Source organism: Cynocephalus volans, chromosome 16, assembly GCF_027409185.1.
Source record: "Cynocephalus volans isolate mCynVol1 chromosome 16, mCynVol1.pri, whole genome shotgun sequence".
In the NCBI taxonomy this organism is placed as follows: Eukaryota; Metazoa; Chordata; class Mammalia; order Dermoptera; family Cynocephalidae; genus Cynocephalus; species Cynocephalus volans.
The window spans coordinates 8,834,596-8,861,680 of NC_084475.1; the positions used below are offsets into that span (position 1 = coordinate 8,834,596).

At 32.7% G+C, this 27,085-nt stretch overlaps 1 protein-coding gene across 4 annotated transcripts in view; it reads left to right on the plus strand.

Moving 5' to 3' along the window:
• CEP112 (centrosomal protein 112) overlaps positions 1-27,085 on the plus strand; it is a 539,861-nt gene that overhangs the window by 227,069 nt on the left and 285,707 nt on the right. For all 4 annotated transcript variants that reach the window (XM_063080878.1, XM_063080876.1, XM_063080879.1 and 1 more), the window contains one exon: positions 13,349-13,484. In XM_063080878.1, coding sequence (XP_062936948.1) covers positions 13,349-13,484 — 136 coding nt within the window. The remainder of the gene's footprint in view (positions 1-13,348; positions 13,485-27,085) is intronic.

Below are 27,085 nucleotides of genomic sequence, written 5' to 3' on the forward strand. Positions count from 1 at the left end.
TCAAATCTAGAATACCAGGAAATGGTTTTGGAATTGATAAATCGTATCTCTGTGAAAAAGAAACCTGTAACTTAAGTCTAATACTCCTTCGAGTCCTTTTAGCATTCACCCTAAGAGCATATGATCCAAACATCTGTGTTCAGAAGTTAATTTGGTTATTTCTCTCCCTCTTCAGTGTGATTATGTTATTAATTGTTTGAAATACAGTTAAGGTTTATTTGTTTCTGTTTGTATTTCATTTAAGGATTTCTGTCTCCCATCCTTGTTTATTTCATTTTGATTTTTTTTAGTAAGTAGAATGTTAACATGGTCCCCCAAATCAGACCTGTACTATAAGGTATATGCAGAGAAGTGTCGTCCCACCCTCATTCCTTCTGTCCTCCTATCTCCATTTCCAGACTCCTCTATACATATAGGGTCTCACTTGTCTCTGTTTGATCCTTTCCATGTTTGTTTGTTTGTTTCTTTTTAAAGATGACCGGTAAGGGGATCTTAACCCTTGACTGGGTGTTGTCAGCACCACGCTCTCCCAAGTGAGCTAACCAGCCATCCCTATATGGGATCCGAACTCGTGGCCTTGGTGTTGTCAGCACCACATTCTCCCAAGTGAGCCACGGGCCGGCCCCTCCATGTTTGTTTTTGCACAAAGGAGCAGATCCATGCAAATCTCATTGTTTCCTCTTCCTTCTTACGCAAAAGGTATGGACACTCTTTCACACATTGCTTTTTTTATTATAACCTGGAAGTTACTCATTCTTTTCACAACAGCATAGTATGCCAGTGTATGGATGAACCATAGTTTATACAACCACTATTCTACATATGTGCATACGGGTTGTCAGTATTTGCAATTAAATATTATGCTGTAATGAAAAACCTAGTGGATATGTATTTTGTATTGTTTGGAGTATATATATTCACAGTTTTAGAAGTAGGAATACGGGGTCAAAAGGTAAACATATATGTACTTTTGTTATATATTGCCAAATTCCCCTCCATGCAGGTTATACTGATTTAAATTTCTACTGGCTACATATAACAGTGCCTTTTGACTGACAGTCTTCCGAGTAGAATGTGTTGTTATAGTTTTTAAGTTTTTGTAAATCTTGTAGGTGAGAAATTGTACCTCAATGTAGTTTTAATTTGCAGTACTCTTATAATAAGTGAGAATAAACCGTTTCATATATTTAGGGACCATTTTAGTTTTATCGAGTTATAATTGACATACAATAAATTTTACATGTTTAAAGTGTACAGTTTCATATGTTTTGACATGTGTATATGCTCACGAAACAACCAACACAAAAAAAGATGTGTATGAGAGCCTATACATCACCCTCAAAAGTTTTCTCATTCTCCTATGTCAAACCTCTGGCCCATCCCTTCTGCCTTCATCATATCCAGGACACCACTGATTTCCTATTATATTTTAATTTCTAGAATTTTAGATAAATGGAAGCATATAGTATATATATATTATTTTTATTTTTATTTTTATTTTTTTTCGGTTTCTCCAGATCTTTGCAAGAGCTTGATATGGTCAGTGTTTTTAATTTTTACCATTCTAACTGTTGTGGAGTAGTATCTCATTGTGGTTTTTATTTGCATTTTCCTAATGACTAATGATGTTGAAAAGCTTTTCATGTCCTTGTTTGCCATATGTACATCTACTTTGGTGAGAGTCTATTCAGATCTCTAGTCCATTTTTTAATTGGGTTGATTGATTTTTATTATTGCTTTTTGAGAGTTCTTTATGTATTCTGGTTACCAGTCCTTTATCAGATACATGGTTTGCATATATTTTCTTCCAGACTTTGGCTTTCCTTTTCATTCTTTTAATGGTTTCTTTCAAAGAGCAGGTGTTTTTAATTTTGATGAAGTTCAATTTATTTATTTGGTCTTTTATGGGTGGTGCTTTTGGTGTTATATCTAAGAAATCTTTCCCTAACCCAAGGTCACAGAGGTTTTCTTCTGGAAGTTTTATAGTTTGAGGTTTTACATTTAGGACTATGATAATTTTTTAGTTAATTTTGTATATGGATTGAAAACTCTTTTGTAGTATTGGCTTCTTGTCCTTCTAATGCATATAGACCCTGTTGTGACATAACTGCTCTCATTTGTAATATTATTAATTTGTATTGTCTTTTTTTTTTTTTTCCTGCCTAGAGGTTTATCCATTTTATTGATCTCAGAGAACCAGCTTTTGGTTTCATTGATTTTTCTCCAATGTTTTTCTGTTCTTATATTATTGGTATCTGTTCTGGTTTTTATTTCCTTTCTCCTACTTACTTTCTGTTTAATTTGCTCTTCCTTCTCTAGTTTATTAAGGTGGAAACTGATGCCATTTATTTTTAAACCTATATATTATTTTCTAATATGTGTTTAATTCTATAAAATTTTATCTAAGTACAGCTTTAGTAGTATCTCTCTAATTTTGATATTTTGTTTTCATTTTTATCAGTTCAAAATAATTTCTAATTCCTCATTTTATTTTTTTTCTTTGACCTATGGGTTAGATAGAAGAGTGTTAGTTTCCAATTATTTGAGATTTCCCAGAAGTCTTCTCTTTTTTGTTGTTAATTTTAAATTTGATTTCACTGTGATCAGAGAATATGCATTGCATGACTTATTGAATCCTTGTTTTATGTTCCAGAAAATGGTCTATCTTGGTAAGCGTTCCCTGCACTCTTGAAATGAAATATATATTCTGTTGTAGTTGGGTGGAATGTACTATAAGTGTCAATTAGGTCAAGTTGGTTGATAGTGTTATTCAAATCCTGTTTTTCCTTGCTGTTTGTCATTGTCTGTCTACTTGTCCTATCAATTATTGATAGAGATAACTAATTATGCAGGTGTTTATTTACTCTTGCAGTTCTATGGGTTTTTGCTTCCTATATTTTGAACATTTGTGTTTTGTTGATAAATTGACACCTTAATAATTGTGAAATTATCTTAGTTTTGGCAATATTCTTTGCTCTGAAATCTACTTTGATAGTAATATAACCACTCCAGTTTTCTTTTGATTAGTGTTGGTATTGTATATCTTTTAATTTTAACCTATTGGAATTTTTATTACTAAGCAGCATGTATTTGGCTTATGCTTTTTCAACCAGTTTTACAATCTTTGCCTTTTATTTGGGTTATTTAGACAACTTACATTTAATATGACTAATGATTTGGTTAATTTTAAATCATATGGTTGTTTCTATTTGTCCTATCTGCCTATCATTTTTCTTCTCATTTTTTTCTGCTTTCTTTTGGATTGATTAGCTATTATTATTCTTTTTATCTCCTTTATTAACTTGTTAGCTACAACTAATTGCTTTGTTATTTATTGGTTGCATTAGAGTTCAGACTATACATTTTAAAGTTATTACAGTCTACCTTCAAGTGATATTATACTAGTTCATCTATAAGAATCTTATAATTGTTACTGCCATTTCTTCTCTTTGACCTTTGTGCTGTTCTTGTCATGCATTTTACATGTTATAAACCCCACACTACATGTTTATTTTTATTTAAATACTGGATTATTTTTAAAGAGACTTAATACCATTTTTAAAATCTTATATTTTACCCATGTAGCAATCATTTTTAGTGATCTCCATTCCTTTGTGTATACCCACATTTCTATTTGATGTCATTATTCCTCAACCTGTAGGACTTCCTTTTATGTTTTTTGTAGTGAGGATTTCTTGGTGATGAATTATTACATCATTTGTGTATCTGAAAAGTCTTTATTTCACCTTTGTTTTTGAAAGATATTTTCACTGGATGAGGAATTCCAAATTGGCAGTTTTTTTCTTTCAGTACTTTAAAGATGTTGCTTCAGTGTTTTCTTGCACGCGTTGTTTCCATTGAGAGGTCTGCTGTCATCCTTAGTTTTGTTCTTGTGTAACTTGTCTTTTTTTCTAGCTGCTTTTAACATGCATTTTTCTTTATTACTGGTTGTGGGAAATTTGATTATGATGTACCTTATTGTAGTTTTCTATGTGTTTCATGTGCTGGAAGTTCTTTGAGTTCTTGGATCGGCAGGTGTAATTTTCATTAAATTTGAAAAGTTTTTAGACATTTTTTCTTAAAATATTTTTGCTGTCATACCTCTATCTCTTTTCCTTTAGGGACTGTAAGTACACATATATTAGATTGCTGAAAGCTGTCATTGATACTCTGTTTCTTTTTTACCATTCTCTTTTTCTTTCTGTGCTTAATTTTGGTTGGTTTCCATTGCTATGTCTTCATGTTCACCAATTTTTTTCTTTAGCAGCGTATTATCTGCTTTTAATCACATCCATTGTATTTTTCACCTTGCACATTTGTGGTTTTCACCTCTAGAATTTCAGTATGGAAAGGTAATTCTCTACCTGATTATAAGCCCTGCTGTCTCTGATCTCTATACTTCATTCATACTGGCCATGGTTTTCTTCTTTGAATTAACCACTGTATTTCTCTTTCACAGCTTCTTCATTTTTTTTTTTTTTTTTATGTTAGAATGCCCTTAACCTTTATTCTCTTTTACCCAATCCTACTTATCCTTTGGTTAACTTTCACATTACTTTCTTATATCCTAATTTCTGCATAAGGTTTTTCTCCTGTTATACAAACCATGGAAAGTATGATGGTAACGAGGAAAATAGAAGATATTTTATAAATATCAAATATGTATTTTACAAATACATGTGCATTTTATAAGTACGTATAATTTTAAGATATAGTTATATAATATGCATATGTATATAATATATGTTACACCTCTTAAACATTCTCAGTGATGGTCTTAACAAAATGACAAATCCTTGATGAAGCTTTTCTGTTGTACTGTAGGCACAATGAGTTCCTCGAGTCTTTGTTCTTAGCACTGTGTTCATATCATTGTGTAGCTTTTATCACACTGAAAATAGTATAGAGTTTGTCTTCTTTCCCTTATTGAAAGCAGAGACAATATCTTGATTGTTTTTGTATTTCTAGTACTGAGCACAGATTCTGGTATATAATAGGAGTTAAGTAAATGCTTAATGAACATTTTAGCTTCCAGATGTTCTAAAAGTTATGCAAATATTGTTATGTAAGGATAAATTACAATAAGGAGTTAATTGCAAATTCAATTAATTAATATCAAGTAATTATTTAGTAAAAATAAATATATATGTACATATTTAAAGAAATAGCATGATATGGTGAAATTCCTTTGGACTTTGAAGTCAGCTGGGCTGGTTTACTATCTTGTTCTGCCATTTATTATGTGAACTTGGGCAAATCACTTAATTCTTCTAAATTTTAGTGTTTTATGTGAAGTGCCCTAAACTGTAATGAACAGAGAAGGCACTCAGTAAATGTCCACTCTACTTCATCATTTGCAAAGGTTTAAAAATTATGGTTACATTGCAAATGTTAGTTTGTAGCAATATCATTCACTAAAAGTAATGAAAAATATCTACTGTGACTTTAAAATACATTTCACAGCACTTAGAAATCATCCATTAAATGCAGAAAAACTTCTCTCACATGATAAATATTACATTTATATTTGATAAATAAGGAGAAAATTTGCCTTCTTAAAATTTTTATCTATTTGTGCATAGTGATAAATATAAGTGAGAAATATTTTTCAGCTACTTTGAAATACTGAACTGCCCAGGGACAAGGCATGGATGATGTTTTTGAAGGAAATAAATATTTCAGCTTCACATTTCAGCCTTTTTTCTTTATTCCTTTGATCTGGCTTTGGTTTACTTAACATTCTGTTTGAATGACTTTACACTGTCTTTCTTCCTCTCCCTAATAAGAAGTCGTCCTGCATCTATTCTGAAATATTTGGGATTTTATAGGAAGAACATGTATTTCCTTATTATTTACTGACATAATACTGCCTCTAAAATAAAAAATTTTAGTGGGTATGTATGTAAGCTTTGCATACACGATATAGAATTTATATATGTAAGTTTTAATTGGTAGTTTCTTAAATATAGGACACATAAAAGGAAATGTTAGATTTGGGATTTTGGGGGGGTTTAAAGAATTTAAAGATTTTAAAGGAATTTTTCTTTACTATACGCCATAGCTGTTTTATCTTTAAGGTTCATTTTTTCAAGATTTTGTTATTTTACCATAAAAATATTAATTGCTTTTCTGTTTGCTAAGTAAGAGTTCATTTGATTTATTTGTGGGCCCATATTAAAGGTGAAAGTTTAGCACAAAATTATTGTGTAAAACTTTAAACTGTTTATATCTTTCATTAAATTTACTTACCTAGCTTTATTTTTTACTTTACACACAAATTTGATCTTCTGAGATTTGTTTTCTTATACAGACTGTTACTCCTCTTTACATTTCTTTGTATTCCCATAGAATTTAAAATTTGTCACAAAATTAAATATGTTATTTTGCACTACTATTTGATTTTTTTTTCCTTGAATTTTTTTTCCTTCCCTTAGTTAGAGTGTAGTTTCTCCAAGATAGGAATCATTTCCTATACTTCTTTTACATTTTCTGTAGTATTTGACAGAGCAGATTACAGAATTTGCTGCCAGGACTCTTTTCTCAGCTCCTAGAACACAACTGAGTTACTGAGAGTGAAAGCTGAGGGGTGGATGCCAGAACCAGTTCTTTTGAATCGTGATTCAAATCCAGTTGACTTCGAAGGAGTTATGGACCTCCTAGCTGAAATCCATATCTTCTTAGAGGTTTGGGGGTAGCTGAAAAGATTTCTCATTCCTGTTCAAAACTAACATGCTTCAAGCAATCATGGTTCTTTAAGACTGGAATTTGACCCTGGTGGCGAGCTCTCTGGCTAAGTCTAAGTCATTGACAGTAAAAGGTCCTTGTCAGAAGAGTGTTTCATAGGACTTCTTCATGCTGTTACCATACGTTTTTGAGCTTTTTCCTTAGTAGGATGAGAAAAATCTCTGCTTTAGTCCTGTGTCACCACAGTTTTTTTTGAGCCTTATTGCTTGTTCACCTGTAGTCATCAGTGCTACTCTATCTGAGCCAGGATTATGATTTATCTCCTTCTGATGCTGAGAAGTGTGCTGGCTTTCTTTGCTCTATTGTACTGCTCTTGTAGTGTTTAGGTCCGCTCATCCCTGAGGGGCTTGTGAGAAGTTATTCTGATCCACTGCAGTAGGATAGAGATTCCTACAATCGAGATCTGCTTCCTAAACACCCATCTCTTCCATTAAATGGAGGGCAATAAGATCTGTCTGAACCCTCTCTGTTTCTGTTTCTTCAAGGTCCTGTGTCCATACCTTGTTACAATACTTAGTATTTTCTTTATTTTCCTCCTTTTCTTGATGGGGCCCTCTTAGAAAGACAGGTTTCTCATACAGCTTTCCTCCTTAGTGTACGTTAGCACTTAACATATAGTAGGTCTTAACCAATGTTTGATGAATGAGTCAGTGAAAGGTTGAATGACTTTGTTATAAGCTCAACAGAGCTTATTTAGGAGGAAAAAGAAAGGAGAAAATCTCAGGTTTGCCACGGCCATTTAAAATATCTAATTTAAATATAATTTTACTTATCCTTAGAAACACTCTTTTTTATCTTTCAATATATACCTAAGGACATATTTATAAATTATTTGGCGTTTTAGGCTTGACTGGTTATATGATTATCTTATGTACTGCCCACACTGTGACTCAGGATAGCACATTGTCTCTGTATTTTGAATTGGACTAGTACCAGGAATACCCAGTATACGAGCAGTGTGGAAATGTTTAGCAGCATCATTTCCTTATGATAAAACCTCACAACTTTCCCATAAATAGTCACCTTATCTGTGAAGTGGCATTTTCTTTTGAAGTATTCGATAGTTTCTGAGGCTTCCTAAGGTTTTTTAACAACACCTCATTCCTCATTCTCCACTCACAGTTCTTTTCTATGTCAGCTGTTGATCTTATGTGAACTTACCGTGGAAAATCAAAATTTTCTTTAGTCACAGGAAGTCTTACTGGTCATTCATCTCCAGAAGTTTTGGTTCGTAACTGTACTGACTCTCTACCCTAACAAAACCTACAGTTTGCTTATTTGAGCAGGTGTGTCTTGGTTGAGGCGGATGTCTGAAGTTAACTAAATAGTCTATGGGCAATTTCACCCTGGGCCTTATCACATTCAAACTTGCCATTGTTAAATATAGATATTCCCTTTTGGAAAAAGAATATTTTTTAGTTTGTCTTTTAAACCTGATGATACTACTAAAAGGTATTCAAGTAACTGAACGATCACAAAACAAAACCTTTAAATACTTGAAGACTATAACATAATGCTTACAGATCTTTTGTTTGATTTAACTTTTAAATTTATCCTATCACCAATTCCCATTTTTTTCTCATAGCACTGTGATATAATATAATAAATATATAAATATTATATGTAAATATAATATAAATATAATATAATAAATATATTATATAAATATTACATTTATTATATTAAATAAATATTATATGTTAGGTACCCTGTACAACCCTCTATGTTGTATTTAGTAAACACTAGTATTAGTTTTCTATCACTGATGTAACAAATTCCCACAAACTTAGTGTCTTAAAACAATTCAAATTTACTGTCTTACTGTCTTAGAGATCGGAAGTTCAAAATGAGATTTAGGGGGCTAAAATGAAGGTGTTGTCAGGACTGGTTCCATCGGGAGGCACTAGGGAAGAATCTGTTCCTTGCCTTTTCTGTCTTTTACAGGCTGTCCTTACTCTATGGCTTGTGGCCCTGTGCACATTGATTGTATATAAATTAATTTGGGGAGTATTGCCATCTTTTCAGTGTTAAGACTAATACCAATGACCATTTCGCTAGGCTTTCCTTTCTGATTCATGAAGTATCAAATGTTTAGATGTCCATAATTTTTAACATTTTTCATAATAATTTAGCAGAAACTACTAATCTTAGAAGTCAAGTGAAGAAGAGACCAAAGCAGTTTATTCATTTACCATGCTAAGTGAAAGGTATTATTTTTAATGTTTTTGACTGATTCAGTCTAATCAATTTAAGTACCAATTGGCAGCAGTGAATGTGGGTAACACTGCTGCTTGAAAGTCTGGTTCTCTAGCCCAGCTGGAAAGGGAATGGAGACTCTTCCAGCTGTTTTTCAGACTTGTTTAAAGATTTTGTTTTGTTTTGTTTTGTTTTTCTTGGAGTTTCCAATGGAAATGCCAAGCTGGCAGCAAATGAAGAGTACTGTAATGTGAAGCCTTATAAATATGTGTTGCGTTATGGCCATCATTATCAAAAGTACTGGTGCAGAAATGTGCAAAAGGAAGATTTTCAAATTAAGGTTGGCCTGTACATATAAATGTTAGCTTGTAAAGCTCAAGAAATACTAAACTGTAGTCCATTAGTCCCCTACATTTTATTGCCCTTTTTGGAATAATTGTGTACTTCAGAACATCCTTTAATCTGAGCTGGCTTGTGGTTGTTTAAGAATGTAGCTTCTTTTTTCTTTATCCTTTTTATACTTAGATGAGGAAAATGCACTGCATTTTATAAATAAATCAGCAAAAAAGCAAATTTTCTTCCCACCTTTTTATCTTCATGGAGGCCCAGCTTTTAGGCACTTGAATGATGCATTTATACACGGTTCCACTGAAAAAATCTTCAAAGTCACTTTTTTTTTTTTTTTTGGCTTCTTGTAGAATGCACTTTTTAGGATCATGGTAAAAAAGAACACTTTTCTTATGATAGTGAGGAGCAGACCTTTGTTTCAAAGTCTCAAAGTTTTTACTTCTACTTCATCACCTTATAGAAATTAAAGTGGATCCCTCTTTAAAATGATTATCACCTCTTTATTTAAATTAAGAAAGGTTTAATTTATATTGAGACAGAGGATTCCTAAATATTAGTGCTGAATGTATTTGTCATGGTTTTACTGGGCAAAAAACTTTGATTTGTATTGAGCGAGGCTTTCTTTGATATTTAGCTTTACTATTAGATTAGCTCAGCTGGTGTGGTGGGACTGGAAACTAGTTAGGAGATTTCATACATTTCTCCATGCTTGCTATTTAATATAAACAAAGTGCTATTTGTAAATCAGGATAGAAGTTATCAATTGCAAGTATTGTGTCTTACTGTGAAATGTTTTATTTTAACATTTTAAAATTGTCTCATACCTATCTGATGATGGCTAAAGTTTATAACTTTGATTTATATGGTCATCAGTTAATTATAAAGTAAATGAATTAAACTTGGTAGGTAAGAATGACATAATATAGAGGAAAAGATTTGTCCTATTAAATTGAAAGTGTTTCCATTAACTAAATGGCTCATGTGAATTATTACACAAAAAAGATAAAACAACTGACTTTCAGCACGCATAGAACAAAATTGGTATTTCAGCCATAGGTCATGTATTTTTACAAAATATGTTAGCAAATTTTCTTTTGGGTAATTAATGGTACATAATTTTAAATTATATGATATATAAACTTTTAAAGTTTTCAAATATTGTCCAATGTACTTTCTTCTCTACTTATAGACAAACTGACGAAGCAAAGGTAAATCTTTGATACTTTTTAGTACTAATTATGAAATATCTTTCCAAGTTCTTTTAGGAGGGCCTCAAAAATTAAAAAGTAATGTAGGATAAACTAGTCACTGTAATCTCTGAGTGGCAGAGAAATAGCTCTTGTACTGCCCTAACACCAACATCCTGCAATGGGGCTAACATTCATCAAACACAGAAGCCTTTCCCTCTGAGCCTGCTCTCAGAATCCCTTTAATAGAGCATTCTACACAGCCCCTTCTAGTCAATTGGAAACATCACACCAGGGAGTATCCATTTGCTAACCCAGGCCTAGACCATGGTGGCCAATACAATTTACATGACTTTATGTTGTTCCCATATGCTGTTTTAATATTGAAATGTTTGAATTTTCAAACAATGTTTGTGCCAGGGAAACCCTACATATAACTTAAGGCTTCCTGCTTCTTGGGCAGAATAATTAGGAAGGGTAAAAATGCACTAGATCAAATTAAGATTCTCTGTAGCCACCAGAGTGCTCCGTCTTTTATGTAATGATGCCCCTGGAATCAGTTTCCAGTATGATATCCAGTTATTAATTACCATTGTCTATGAGCCAGTATTAATATTAAGTGGCAAAAAGCATTACTGATATTAAGGCCTTGGAATATTAAGTCCCAGAAGCCTGCACCCTATTGTTGTAAAATGCAGTTACTGAGAGCCACATCTGGCATGCATCATAATCTGGAATGGCTTAGTTCTTATGCAGGACATCACATACTTTGGGGCAGTATTAAATCCTGTAGGTCATAAAGATGGTGGCTATGCCTATAAAACAGACTCACGGAGGAAGAAGGATTTCAGTAGAAAAATTGCTTTGTTTGTCATGGGGGTACAATAATTATTCTTATCTTCAGGTGGATGGATGTGTGGGTGGATGTGAAAAGATAAATAGACACAGGTGGTACTTAAAGTGAAAAAAAAAAAAAGACACAGAGTGTGTTCTTTCAGACCATATACAAAGAGCTGCTTATTTGCAGATAACGCCATGACCAATCATAGAGGTCAGGGTGGGGGTAGGGGGCGGTTGAGAGCATAGAGGAAATGCTAGTCTATGCATATATTATCTCATTATAAAGGGATAGGATAGTCCTGTTGAAATGGAAACTAGGTGACACTTTTTCCTGTCACTCTTTTGGCTACTTAAGCTTTGAGAAAGGTTTTCAATTTTGCGGGGAGAAAGTTTGGTATTTTGATATTTCATATTACATATGTATTCTTATTGGAAAGCCCAGAAATTATTGTGTCTTAGAGGGGTTTTTTAACTGAGATCTGAGTAACTCCAAAAAGCTCAAATTACTTTTTGTCTGCCTCTTAAAAGACACAGCGTCAGGGTATGAAAATGTCTTTTTCTCCCATTATGATGTTTCTCTAAAATTTGATTTGTCTGAGTTATATTACCCCATCCCCCAGCATTTTTCAGTGTTACAGTTAGTAATAAGATAGTGTTTTATATATGTGTAAACTTTCCCATTTAGGGAAAGCAAACCAAGTTAATCTTACTTATGGCATCTGGAAAATCAGGAAAGCAGCATAGCACGGTAGGCACCAGCAGGTGCTGTAGAAGCAGGCTGCTGGGACTGGAATCCTGGCTTGACCTATTCCTAGGTATGGAGCCTTGGAAATATTCTCCAAGTCCCAGTTTTCTGTTCTCTAATAGTAAGAATATAATATACGCTTATTACATTTATATGGTATATATAACAGTATATCTTATATATGCTTATTGTAAGAGTAAATGAGAGAAGACATAAAAATTTTGCACAGTGCCTGGCACCTAATCAGAACTCAAAACTAGCTGTTATTAACTTGCATACATTTATAAACTAAAGGCTTTACTTTTTTCTTCTAGCAACATGCAAAGATTTCTCTTGTTTTGTTGGACCCTTTTGACTGTATAATTAAGTTCAAGGTATAAAGAAATGGGATAGTTATCAGTTCTTTTAGACAAGTCTCCTAGAGGCCAATAGAATAATTTCAGGCCCTGGTGTTGCTCTGCTGCGTTAACTACCCTGCAGGCCAACTGTGGATAGACATGCATTTTTCTATTGGTACATTGGTTGTTGAAAAAGCTGGGATATATTTCACGCACCATAAAGTGCACAATTTGGTGGATTTTGGTATATTTACAAGGTTGTACGACCATCACTACTACCTAATTCCATGACTCAGGAAGAAACCTCATATCCCTTAGCAATCACTTCCCATTCCCCACATTCCCCAGCCCCTAGCAATAGCTAATCTACTTTCTGTTTCTATGGATTTACCTATTCTAGATTTTTCACATAAATAGAGTCATACAATATGTGACCTTTTGTGACTGGCTTCTCTCATTATTTTAATGTTTGAAGGTTTATTCATGTTGTATCATATATCAGAACTTCATTTCTTTTTAAGGCTAAATAATATTCCATTGTATGGATATACCACATTTTGTTTATTCATTCATCAGTTGCTAGAGATACATTGTTTTAAAGTTTTGTTTTTAGGGAAATCTTTGAAAGTAAACTGCCCTCGTCAGAATATGTATTATGTATTTATATTCTTTTTCTTCTGAGGCAAATTATTGTTGACTTTTTAAGGTGAAGTTTTATAGACTTTGGATCAAAAAATGCAATCCAAGTTTTGTTTTTTTATTTATTTTCATGGCTGGCCAGTGCGGGGATCCAAACCCGTGACCTTGGTGTTATTAGGCTGTGCTCTAACCAATGGAGCTAACTGGCCAGCCCAATGTGAATTTTATTTTAGAGAGGGCGAAATAGTGTTCTTTCATTCAAGCCTAGTTGTTTTGTATTTTAACTCTAAAGCTTTTCTAAACTTTTCTAGGGAAAAAGAGGAGCAACTAACTCGTGTGACTGAAGTTCAGAAGTTGCAGGCCCAGCAGGCAGATGCTGCTCTGGAAGAGTTTAAGCGACAGGTGGAACTGAACTCAGAAAAAGTCTATGCTGAAATGAAAGAGCAGGTAGGGAGGCAGCCATACCATCCTTTTTGAAAGTCACTATCTCAGTAGGAAGGTACATTCTCATCTTAAATATGACAGAAACATTTCACTTAAAAAAAAAAAACTTTATCAAAATTACCCATACAATTGGGTCAGAGATTCAAAATGTGAAAGAGTTATTACCTCTTGATTCATCCTTAAAGCAAGGCAGAATGAGATCATTTGAAAGTTCCTTCTACAAATGTAGCAACGGCAATGTATCTCCCCTTCAGAGGATGGATCAGAGTATAAGAAAAATCCCATTACTGATCAGTTTCTGTAGAGCAAGGGTTCAAGTTAACCATATCTGTGTTTTTTGTGTTCCTTAAATAATGTTTTATTGATCAGTTATAACAAATTATTTTCAACTGGCATTTCAGTAGGACACAGGCTGTCTCCAGTTCTTATACAGGACAAGTGGTAGTTTTTAGTTTTGAGAGAAAATTAAAAATTTGTTAAAAAATAAAAGGAATTAAGGTATCCATCATGAAGAATCAATAATTGTTAACACTCTGTTTTACATTACAAGTGAAGTTTTAGTTTGCTTTGTTATTTATGTCTAAGCACATTATTTTCTCCTCTGTACCTTTGAGAAAACCATTATAATTAATTTAGTGTTTATTATTTCAGTCTATTTTATACTTTTATATGCACATATAATGTACACATATATATAACATGCATATATATTTTATAGGCGTAAATAATAGTTTTGTTTTTCTAAACAAAAACTGTATAAATACGAACAGATTTTATGTATTATTCTTGTTTGCCCTTTTATATTTAATATTACATATCTGTGCTCCAACCATGTTTAGTATAATCCTTTTAATGCTAAATATATTTTATCGTATGAATATCGTATTTTATTTATCATCTTCCCTATTCATGTATATTTAGTTTCTTTTCAAGTTTTCCTGATTAGAAAGAATGCAATACTTGGTGGTGATTTTGTTTTCAATTGGAGGCATGTTCCTTAAGAGTCCAAAGCACACACTGGGTGGTAGAAATGTCTTTAAGAAAGATTTCATGTTTGAATCTGACTGAGCCCTGTAGGGTTTACTGTTTGGAACTGTGTTTATTTTTGCTATTATTTTCTCAATTCTGACTTTCACTCATACCTATTTGTGTGCATTTGGGCCCTGAGAGTAGGGTCTGAGATCTCATTCTTTCTGTTTTCTACTCACTACCTGAGGCAAAAGCTGGATTCCTGCTGAGAGTTTGTACTGGAAAGCAGAGACTGAAAGTCTCTGCTACTTGGATGTGCATCTCTTTCCAGCTCCCTGCTGTGATCAGGGCCCAGGCCGTAGCATGTATATCTGGTCCAAATATTCAATGGAACTGCACAGGAAGCTCTCTGATATGCTTAAAATTAAAAAAATAGAGAAAATATTGAAGAAGGAGGACCCAAGCAAGAATTTTTAAGTATATTGTTAAGAATCTTAGGCTAAAAATTAGGTGTTTGAAAGTGCTAAGGCCAACAGTACAACTTTCTGAGAAAAAGCAACTATGACAATCTCCTTTGACTCAGTAAATGTACTTCTTGGGGCTGATAATGTAATATTAACAGATCACAGAATTCATGGGTAAGTAAGGAGAGAAAAACAAGGAAACAACATGGGACATGTGGAAACACTCTGTAGAACAAGGAAAAGGCTTTGCATCTAGCACTCACAGAATAAAAGCATATTTCTGAAAACGGTCTACTGTAGAATTCAGAAAAAAAATTTCTGAATAGTACCTTTATAAGAGGCCACATATCAAGTAAAATTAATACAATGGAACCTGCATACATCCTGGAAAAGTATTGAACCTCAAGAGTAAAATGAATGTCCTGCAAGTTTCTAGGCAGGATGACACTGGCAAATAAATTAGAAAAAATGATGAAATAATGCACAGTTTAGAAAATGCTGTGACTCAATTTTACACGTGACCAACGGGTTTTACAAAAACAATAAAAAACTTCTCTTGTGTATAAGAGCTTACATAATATATTACTACTTATTTCTTTTCTGGGAAAAGTTATACGAACACATTAACCAATCCAGAGATGAAGTGGAAGACTTCCCATACCTGGGGAAACCATCATATAAAAAGATGAGGAAAGAACACTGGAATCCAACACAGTAGAAACAAATTTAAATATTTTTTACAAATCAGATTATAAAATAGAATGCTGTTAGTTGATTCTTGAAAAAGAAGGCATATAAAGTAGAAAATACAAATTTAATAACTACTTTAATCTAAATCCCTAAATTACATTAACAAAGATAAGTGAGAACGTTGGAGGAGCAAAGTATGCTAAAACTCTTTGTCATGAATACATGAGACTTGTAAGATTCTTAAAATTAGGGAAATATGGGCTAAAATAATTTAGAAGTATATAAACATAGGCATGAATAAAAGTAACAAGATATACATTCTCATAAAAATCTTGAGAAGATAACAGAACTTGAGAGGAGATACTGCCAAAGGAACAGAAACAGAAACACAACAAAATTCCCCAAATAAGACAGAGTATATCATTGTAATAATAAACATTAATAGGTTAAATTTTTCTAGTAAAAAAGGTATTGATTAGCAGACTTAAATCCATGAATATGCAGCTTATAAAAGACACAACTAAAGTAATGTTCCGTAAAAATTATATTAAAAGGATGATGAATATATGTCACATATTCAGATAAAAAGAAAGATGGAATGTGATACTATAATACAAATTAGAATCAGTAAAAGTCAGTAAATTGGACAAAGGGACATACTTTTGCATGCTAAAGGCAAGAGTACTCAATTCAAATTTGAAAACATGTTAGGGATACATGAAGAAATTGACAGATAGTCATGGGATGCATTAATTTATTTTTCTCCCTCTTTGACAGATCAGGGGGACAAAAACCAAACATATAGGAGGTCTAAATAACGGTTTATATAACAGCTATATTTCTACTTCCTACTATTTAGTGGCAGCACATCAAATCCTTACTTTCACGGAACAGTTACAAAACTTGGTAGACCATAAAGAAATCCTCAACATAGCTGCAAAACTTGACATGTCAGAGAACACATATTTTTACCACAATGCTGTAAACTAGAAATTACATTTCAGTTAAAATTGCTTCATTAGATTTCACCAAAATTAAAAACTTGCTCTTTGAAAGACACTATTAAAAAACAATAAAGGGAAATAAGGCAAGCCGAAGAATCATTGAAAAGATTCACAATACATATATTTACAAGAATTTGCATCCAAAATATAAAAGAAATTTTACAACTCAATAAGACAAATAACCCAATTAAAAATAGGCAAAAAGACTGGAACAGACACCTCACAGGAAACTATATACAAATGACAAATAAGCACATAAAAAGATGCTCAATATCATCATCATTCATCAGGGAAATGCATATTAAAAGCAAACTAAGATTCTAGAATACGTTCTTGTGAATGGTTAAAATGATGAAGATTGATTGACAATACCAAGTGCTGGCAAAGATGTGGTGTAACTAAAGCTCTCATACACTGCTGGTAGGTATGTAAAATAGTACATGTGTCCTTGAAAAATTGCCAATTTTCTTAAAAAGTGAAACATAAAATGACCATATGTCAGTCATATCATTCTGATGTATTTAACCAAGAGAAATAAAGACATGCTGAGACAGAGATGTGTGCATAAGAATTGACGCAGCAGCTTTATTCACAAAAGCCCAAAACTTATGTATCTCAGAAAGTGAAAGGATAAACAAGATGTGGAATACACGGTGGAATACTACTCAGCAGTAAAAAGGAATGAACTATTGATACCCACAACATGGATGAATCTCAAAATCCTGCTTGGTAAAAGAATATAAAAACAGAAGAGTACATACTGGATGTAATCTCTGAGGCCCCTGTTAGTATAATGGTGAGTTTTTTATTTTTGCAGACTATCAGCCCAATTTGTTTCAGAGCAAAAGTCTTGTCTCATCTTCTGTGGGCGGATGCCAGTTTCAGTTAAGCTTCAAAGCCTTTGCTTGGGAGTGTTTGTACTCGTGCCACTCAGGGGTGAGTCTGAGGCTTGGGTGGTGATTTAAATCACCCCACCCAATGACTGCAGGCACTCACGAAACATTGTCCAGGATAGACCATATGCTTGGCCACAAGACATCTCAATAAATTTAAAAGGATTAAAATCATACAAAGTATGTTCTTTGACCCCAATGGTAGTAAATTAGAAATAAACAACAGAAGGAAATCTGGGACTTCTTCACATACTTGGAAATTAAACACCACTTTTAAATAACTCATGGGTCAAAAGAAATTAGAAAATATTTTGAACTGAATTAAAATAAAAATATGGCATGTCAAAATTTATGGAATGCAGCTAAAGCAGTGTTTAGAGAAAAATTTATAGCTTTAAACACCTGTATTCAAAAAGAAAGTTTTCAAATCAGTGACCGATACTTCACCTTAAGAAACCAGGAAAAGAAAAGCAAGCTTCAGTCTAAGCAAGCAGAAGAAAAGAAATAATAAAGATTAGAGGAGAAAGCAAAGGTTTGAATACAGAAATGTAGAGAAAATCAGTGAAGCCAGAAATTGGTTCTGTGAAAAGATCAACAAAATTGACAAACTTTAGCTTGACTGACCAAACAAGCCAAGTGAAGAGATACAAATTAACAAGTTAGGAATGAGGAGAGGATGCCACTATCAATGCTATAGAAAATGAAAAGATTATAAAGTGATGTTACTAAAAATTTTATACCAACAAATTATACAATTTAGATGAAGTGGACAAATTCTAGAAAGATGCAAATTACCAAAACTGTCTCAAGAAGAGATAGAAAGTTTGAATTGAACTATAGTTGGCTCCACCAATAAATTACATAAAATATTTAAAGAAAATATAATTTTAACTCCTTGAAAACTCTTTCAGAAAACTGAGGAGGAAGGAACACTTCCCAGTTCATTCTGTGAGGCCAGTATTACCTGATATCAAAGCCGGACAAAGACATCACGAGAAAACTACATACTAATATCTAACATGAACATAGAATAAAACTCTTAATGATATTTTTGTAAACTGAATCCAGCAACAGATAAAAATGATTGTACACCATGACCGACTGGTATTTATCCCAGGAATCCAAGGTTGTTTTAACATTTGAAAATCAATTAATGTTATATATGCATCATATTAATAGAATAAAAGACAAAATCTCACGATCATCCCAAAAGAGGCAAAAAAAAAAAAAAAAAAAAAAAGCATTTGAAAAAGTCTGACACCCATTTATGATTTAAAAAAAAAATTCTTGGCAAATTAGGACTAGAAATGAACTTATTCAACCTGATAAAGGACATCTATGAAAATCTCACAACTAATAAACTTAATGTTGAAAGATTTAGTACTCTTCCTCCTAAGAACAAGGCAAAAATATCTGCTTTTGCCACTTTTATTCAACATTTGTATTGGAGGTTCTAGGTAGTATACACACACACGCACATGCACACACACACAAAAGACATACAGATTGGAAAGGAAGCCCAGATATTTCAGATGTCATGGTCCTGTGTGGTGAAAATCCCATAAAATCCCTAAAAGGAGTATTAGCACTAATAAATGATTTAAACAAGATTCAATAGTCAGGATGGCAGCTCTTCCCAAATTGGCCTGTAAATTAAATGCAGTCCCTGTAAAAATTCTGATGTATTTTGTTGTAGAAATTGACAATAAGAAATGTTTATGAGTAAATTTAAAAAAAAAACCAAATTAAATCAGCAATGAGCTGTTTTCCAACTAACACATAGGTGGAAATCTATGAAGGCCTGAGGAAAGAGGCAGTGACATACATTTCAGGTGGGAGTGTAACGTTGTATATAACCTTTCTGAGGGATTGTTTTAACACTGTGCTTATTTATCTGTTGGTTCTACTAATAGATTTTATTTTTTAGAGATACAGAGTTGCAAGGTATGTGCTCAAGAATGTTTATTGTGATGTTATTAGTGGTTAAATATTAGAAAATATATGTCCCAAAATTTGAAGGAATGTAGAAAATGATTAATTTTTTTAAGTTAAAATAGGAATCTCTGATTTGTATGTCAGAACTGAAAGCCCTGGAGATAATGTCATCTCAGGAACCATTATATTAAGAATCCTACCCAGACACAAAATGAAACTTCCATCAAATAAGGATAGCCAGGGTGAAAGAGTATTTGTGAAATTGATTCTGGAGTCACCCTTTCAATTGGCCCCTCCTCCTATCCTTTCTGTGCCTGGCTTGTGGTCTGTCTTTTATTTTGCTTCACCAATCCTGCCAGACCCATTTGACTCTCCCTCTTCTTTACCTTGAGTTCATGAGTTCCCACAAAGTAATAATAATGTTTTGTAATGATGAATATGCTAAGTATCCTGATTTAATCATTACACACTGTATGCAGGTATTGATACTCAACTCTGTAACCCACAAATATGTATAATCAATTATGTTTCATTGAAAAAAAAAAGTTCCTGAGTTCCTACCTTCTCGGTATCACATCTCTATGGACTGGATAAATGATCTGATAAAGGACCCTATTTTGTGCATGCCTCTGGGATCCCTCTCCTTCCCCTACATACCCTATTCCTGTATCTGTCTTGGTGAGCTGCCCTCACCAGACCTGATCTGTCCAGTGGTGCTAGATTCAGACTCCTTGAAAAGTGATAGTGATGACAACCACCAACCAGGAAATTCTTTTGGTTGTCCTCTCTTGAAGAATTGTTCTTTAGTGGTTTCAATTACACATAGTTTTGCCAAGTGCAATTAGGGTTCTGTAACAGAGAAAGCACCCTTGGTACATGGGTAGTAATAAGGGACCCAATTTATTACAGAATCCTTATAGCTTGGCTCATTCACAAATTAGTCAAGTAATTATTATATGGCAAATTTGAACAAATGTTAAGCAGCATGTGTTAAATACATGTGTTAAAACATGGTAAATTAGAAGTCTTCTATTTCAGATTATCAGTTGATTAAAAAGTGAATCTGATATAGCTCAAATTCTAAAAGAAAATAAGTCAGGAGGTTCATTATTTGGAGAATTGTAATGTTTTTAGATTTTTTCCATAGTTTATATTTTTAACAGTCTTCCTTTTCTGTTCTTGTTTTGAACTGCTTTTCTCTTTCTACAGAAATATTTTGTGTAAAAGCCAGCAGAGCTGTAGGGCATCTTTTTTCCATTTGTAAACCGCTACAGATAGGAGACAATTGGATTTTGAATAAAAAAATAAAAGCTTTGAGTTTGTTTTAGAAAGAGAATTGCTATTTCAAAAATGAGGCCCATGAGAGAAAACGAAACAGACTTAAACTTTTTAAAAAATTGCTTCACACTGTTTCACTTTGAAGAACTTTTTCTAAAAGTGAGTAATAACCTAATTTTTACTCCAAAGGTGAAATTCATTATAAGGGTTAGCTGTCAGCAATTAATTTGGTAGCATTAGTTAGAATAATTTCTATGTATGTACGTAATCATTTTTAAAGGAAATAGTGTTCTTATTCACCTGTTCTCTGTGAAACCAATAAATGACTGAAAAAGACAGCTATGTTTTTTGAAGTATTGGCAGCAATTCTAAAGTGAAAGTTTTTAATCTTATAAACTGACTGCATGAATGTTAGATAACTAGTTCCTCCTGGGGCCACTTGACTTTTCTAGTATTTTTTTCCTCTTGAAAATACATCCTTGTTAAATAATGTTTGCTGCTAAATATCTGGATTTAAATTTTCTTTCTTTCCTTCCTTCCTTCCTTCCTTCCTTCCTTCCTTCCTTCCTTCCTTCCTTCCTTCCTTCCTTCCTTCCTTCCTTCCTTCCTTCCTTCCTTCCTTCCTTCCTTTCTTTCTTTCTTTCTTTCTTTCAACAATCATTGATACATGGTATTAACTTCATACCTGGAATACTCACTAGTTTGCCATGAAAACAAAATTCCTAGTTGAAAACTGCTGCTGTTGACTAGTGGGGTTGATTCTGGCTCCTAGCACAATTGAAAGTGGCTATACAGTTCCTTGATTTCCTTAGAGATTTTAAGTTTAGTTTATCATCCCATTACTGAGGTTGAATTAATGAAAAACATTCTCAACTTGCAAGGAAGGAAGAATGCCAACTGGATATATTTGTGTCATTATGTGTAGCTGGATAACAAACAGACCAAAAAGATCAAACCATTCATTACGTCTTATACCTTTGTCCTGTTGTCCTTTCAGGCCCATGCTGGCTCATGTAATTTTAAATAAGATTATTAAACTAGTTTTAATATAATAAAAGACCCAATATAAAGAGAAGAATTTTCTCTTAGATACTTTCTGATGATAATGGAGAAATTGCTCACTTTGCTTTTAAAAATTTTGTCTTCAAATGAGTTAGGTAGCAGAGGTACAATTTTAGAGTGTATTTAATTGTTTAAGTAGAGGCCGTTGTGATAATCAATTCTAAATGACAATATCCAGAGAATATATATAAATATTTGGTTTTGAAAAACAAAATAAAGCAAAAAAAACAAATAATTAAAAGAAACCTTAACTTTTATTTTTAAGTGCTTAATTGAATAGTAAGTAAAGCTTTTTCCTAATATTCATCAATGACTGATCTCTTTTGTAGAAGCAAAATAAGCAAAAAAAAAAGTATACTTAGAATGTCAGGCTAGAAATCATGTCATTCTTTCCGCATTTGGCTGATTTGTGAAAATAGTAACATTATTATTTTTTAACCCCTTGACTGTTTTTATTGACTTACTGATCAGTGAAAGCATTCAACAGACTTGATTTATTCTTTCATTCATTTATAAAAAAATTATGAATAGCTCTATATCAGCCACTATTGCAGATTCTGGAAATATGGAGACATTATTTACAGACATGTTTGTGGCTTGCATAATAGGCGAATGCATAGGGGTGTGTGTGATTAAAATAGGTGGTGTAACTAGTGGAGTAATTAGAAGAACACAGAGGAAGAACATCTAAGAAGGCAGTAAGTTATTCACTTATCTGCAATTATGGAATCTTTGTGTTACTGTAAGTTTCTTAAATGTTTACTTACTAAAATATTATTAGTAATGAATTTAGTAAAGTCACTAAATATAAAGTCAGATATAAGAATCAATTTTATTTCTATTTACCAGCAACACATAGAAATAAAATCTGAAGAAGATGCCACTTTTAGTAGTATCAAAAAGCCTCACTTATCTAAGAATACATCTACCAAAAGATGTGCAAGGCCTTTATTGTGAAAACTGGAAAATGTTATTGAGAGTAAATAAAGAAGTTGAGGGATATATCATGTATATGGATTTGAAGTCTCAGTGTTATAAAAATGGCAGTTCTCCTCAAATCAATCTATGGAATTAACACAATTCTAAAAATCAAAATTTTAGCAGTGCTTTTTTGGAGGAAGTGAGGGATACTGACAAGCTGAATCCATGGTATATGAAAGAGTTAAAAATAGGTAAGGTGATCCTGAAGAAGAATGAAACTGGAGAACTTACACTACCAGATACTGAGACTACTATTAAGCTATCATTATTAATACGGCATGGTATTTGGCACAAGATGACCAATGGAATAGAAGAAAAGAGGCCAAAAATGGACCCACACATGTATGATCAGTGTGATTCATGTCAAAGGTGGTATGGCAGTGCAGTGGTGAAAGAATGATTATTTCAGCAAGTGGCGCTGCACCAAGTGGGTAGTCATATGGAAAAAAAAGGAAGAATCTTGTCCCTTATTTCACCCCAGTAAAAAATTTAATTCAAGAAAGACTGTAGATATACAAGTGAAAGCTAAAAGCATAAAATTTCCAGACAAAAATGTAGGAACACTTTTGATAATTGGCAATAGGTGAAGATTTTCTAAAAAGGAAACAGAAAGACATAAAAACAAAATACTTTAAAATTGGACCTCATCATAATTAAGAACTTCTTTTCATCAAAAGAGACCAGTATAGAGGTATAGAGATGAAAAGGTAACCCCAGACTGGGAGAAGATATTTGCAATTCAGATATTGAGCAAAAGACTCATCCAGAATAGATAAATAACTTCTGCAAACCAATAAGAAAAGGGCAGACTCCAAATGGGCAAAAGACTTGAACAGATATTTCACAAAAGTTCATTTCACAATGGTCAATTAACAATATAAAAAGATTCTCAGTTTCTTTAGTCATCAGGGAGATGCAAAAATAAAACCCCAGTGTGATACTACTATACTACACCTCCACCAGAATGGCTTAAATGAAAAAGACAGAGAATAACAAGTGTTGACAGGATGTGGAACAAGGAAACTCACGTGTACTACTAATGTGAGTGTAAGTTGGTAAAACCACTTTGGAAAACTACTTTGGCGATATCTACTAAAACTGAATATATACCTACCTTATGTCCAGCTATTCTGTTCCTAAGTGTGTACTCTACAGAAAAGCGTATAGGAGGGATCTTCAAAAAGTTCATGGGAAGATTCATATTATCATTCTATTTTTTCCATGAACTTTTTGAAGTACCCTCATATAATTGACAAAAAGACATATACTAGAATATTAATAGCAGCTTTACTTATAACATCCAAAAAAACGGAAACTACACAAATCTATCAGCAGTAAAATGGGTAAATAATATATGATATATTCACACAGCAGAATACTATGCAGCAATTGAAATTAAGAATCTGCAGCTCGTTTTGATTCTCACAGATGTAATGCTGAGTGAAAGAAACCAGCCACAAAGATCACAAAGAGTTTGCATGATATGATTCCATTTATATTAGGAACAAAATCAAGCAAAATTGGTCAATGCAAGTTACCCTTGTGTCGACAGGTAATGACACCTGAGGTACTATTTATTGACCTGAGTGCTAGTCACATGGAGGTGTTCAGTTTGAGAAAATTTATCTATGCTCACTTTACTCTGTGTATATTATATTTCAATAAAATATTTTAAAAAATGTTAATAATACTTGTCCAAAAGGAATTTATCATTCAATATATATGAAAATGTTTTAATTTCTTTAAGTGTAGTTCCAAAACATTGGTGATGTTCTGCAGTAATGGTGATGTTCATAAAAACATTAATAATAATTCATTTAATTTTATTCCTTTTCCTATATTAATAAAGAAACATGCCTCTAAAGAAGTATGAAGGTTGAATGATCTGAAAGCTGTCAAATGGAATAATGAAATAAGGGGCAATTCCCTGAGTAGAGAAGAATACTTAGTTCATTAATGGATATGTTAAGTCTCTTATTTTATTTAATTTAGGTAAACTCTCTTATGGTGTTAGTAAATTATAATGTATTTATGTTTCTAGAAATATTTCTACATTTCATATCTCTTTCATTTCATACCAGTCTTTCCCCACACTAACCTTTATACAAGATATATTGTCATTCTATCAATTAATGATTCTCTCTCACAAATGAACTACGGATATGATTAATTAATGCGTGAATTGATTTTCCTTGTTGAGAACATTGGTTCCTACTGGGTTTTTAGCCAGGCGCAGAAATAGTTGTTTATCTGTCTTTCTGCCATTTGTATCTATCTGCTAGCCTGCCTATCTATCTCCGTGCATCTATATATATAAGTATCTATTTGTGTATCTGTCTGTATTTCAGTATATGAGTATATGAGAAAATATTTGGAGGGTTATTTGTTATAGTTTATGTAAATATATATTAAGTACAATAAAATATTTTGAATTTTATATTTGTGTACAATTGTATAATTGTATAATATGAATTGTATATGTCAGATTATTTGAATGTAGCAAAACAACAGTACTTTACTAGAGAAAAAGAGCAATAATTTATCATGACTATTTGACAAACACTGCCAAATGTTCACGCAATATACGTTCATACTTTCTTGCTAATAAAACTCTCATTTAGGGCAACATGAGACAGTTTTGAAACTACAGACTCTTACCTTTCATATAAAGCAATGGAGCTGGACATTTAATGTACAGGTTGACTGAATGAGATGCAAAACAGGATAATTAATTTGCTCTTGGAAGGAACTTGCAGGAAATAAAAAAGATTCAACTCAGCTAATAGGTACCCTTTGCCTTTATCCCTTTACCCTTCACCCTTTGTGCTGCCCTTCCCAGATGTTCAATGCTGAAGAAGTCATTTTGCAACTATTGGGGGGAGGTTGAATTGCAGCAACCTTAACCTTGACATCTTTGAGCTGTTGATGTAGCAGCCTATTTCTGAACTTTTTGTAATGTGAGGGAAAAAATAAAGACCTATATTGTTTAAGCTGTGGATACTTCTCTTTTCTCTTACATGGAACAAAAAGTAATGCCTGAGTCATCATGTCAGGAAGATCTGACAACCTTCATTACCTTTCTTTTTTGCTTCTTTAAATACTAAACAGTCACAGAAATGCATCTAAGCCCTTTTCTGCTCCTGATTTAGCTACCAAGTTTTATTCTTAGGTTTCCTTAAAGCCTGAGTTCCACAATAAAGGACTTGGCTTCTTCTTTTCTTTTTACTTGAAGTCAAATGGAATATGGAATGATGTGTGATGAAGTAGAATCTTTTGCATCTATGGCAACTGAGAACCCTGTGTTTTTATCCAAAGTTTAGCTACTTTATGACTTGCTTTTTTACTTTTGATAAATTGTGGAAGGAGAATGGAGTGGGGTCTGGCATTTTCGGTCAGTACAATCTAAAATAGTATGTCTTTCATTTTCTTATGATATCAATTGTTTTTTTACTTTGAATTTTTCTTAATGTTTAGGTATAAAAGTGCTCTCATGTGTTTTAAATTGTTTTCTATTTTAATTACAGAAAATGATTCTGTTTTTAGATATGTTATTCTATTTTTACCAACTTTGAGTATGCGAAGCTCTAAATTTTTATTTTAAATATGTAAGTGTTTAATATTTTAAATATTTTAAACTTTATTACTTATTTTTAATATTTCAAATGTGCTGAAGTAAAAAGAAATCAATTTCATATGAAAATATGTCCTAAATATACTAAATAGACCAGGTCTACTCTCCTTGATTTACCTTCTCTTTTTTCTTCCCCTTTCACTTTTGCATACTCTTCCATTCATCCTTATGAATTTTTAAAACCCAAAATAATTTTTATTTTTATTTTATTATTATTTTAAAATTAACAAATCATAATTATATTTATTTATGGAGTATAATGAGATATTTTGATATATGTATACAATATGGATGATTAAAACAAGCTAATTAACATGTCCATCACCTAACATCATTTTTTGTGGTGAGACATTTGAAATATACTTATCAATTTTGAAATATACTATTAGTAATAATATGTTACTATTAACTGTAATCACCATGCTGTGCAATAGTTCACTAGAACTTGTTCCTTTTGTCTAACTGACACTTTATACTTTTTGAATAGCGTCTCCCCACCTTCCACCAGCCTCTGGTAACTACCATTGTACTCTCTACTTCTACGAGTTTGACATTTTTAGATTCCACATATAAGTAAGATTATGCAGTTTTGTCTTTCCATGCCTGGCTTATTTCACTTGACATAGTGTCTTCCAAGTTCATCCGTGGTGTTGCAAATGACAGAATTTCCTTCTTTTAAAAGTAGCAGCTCAATATA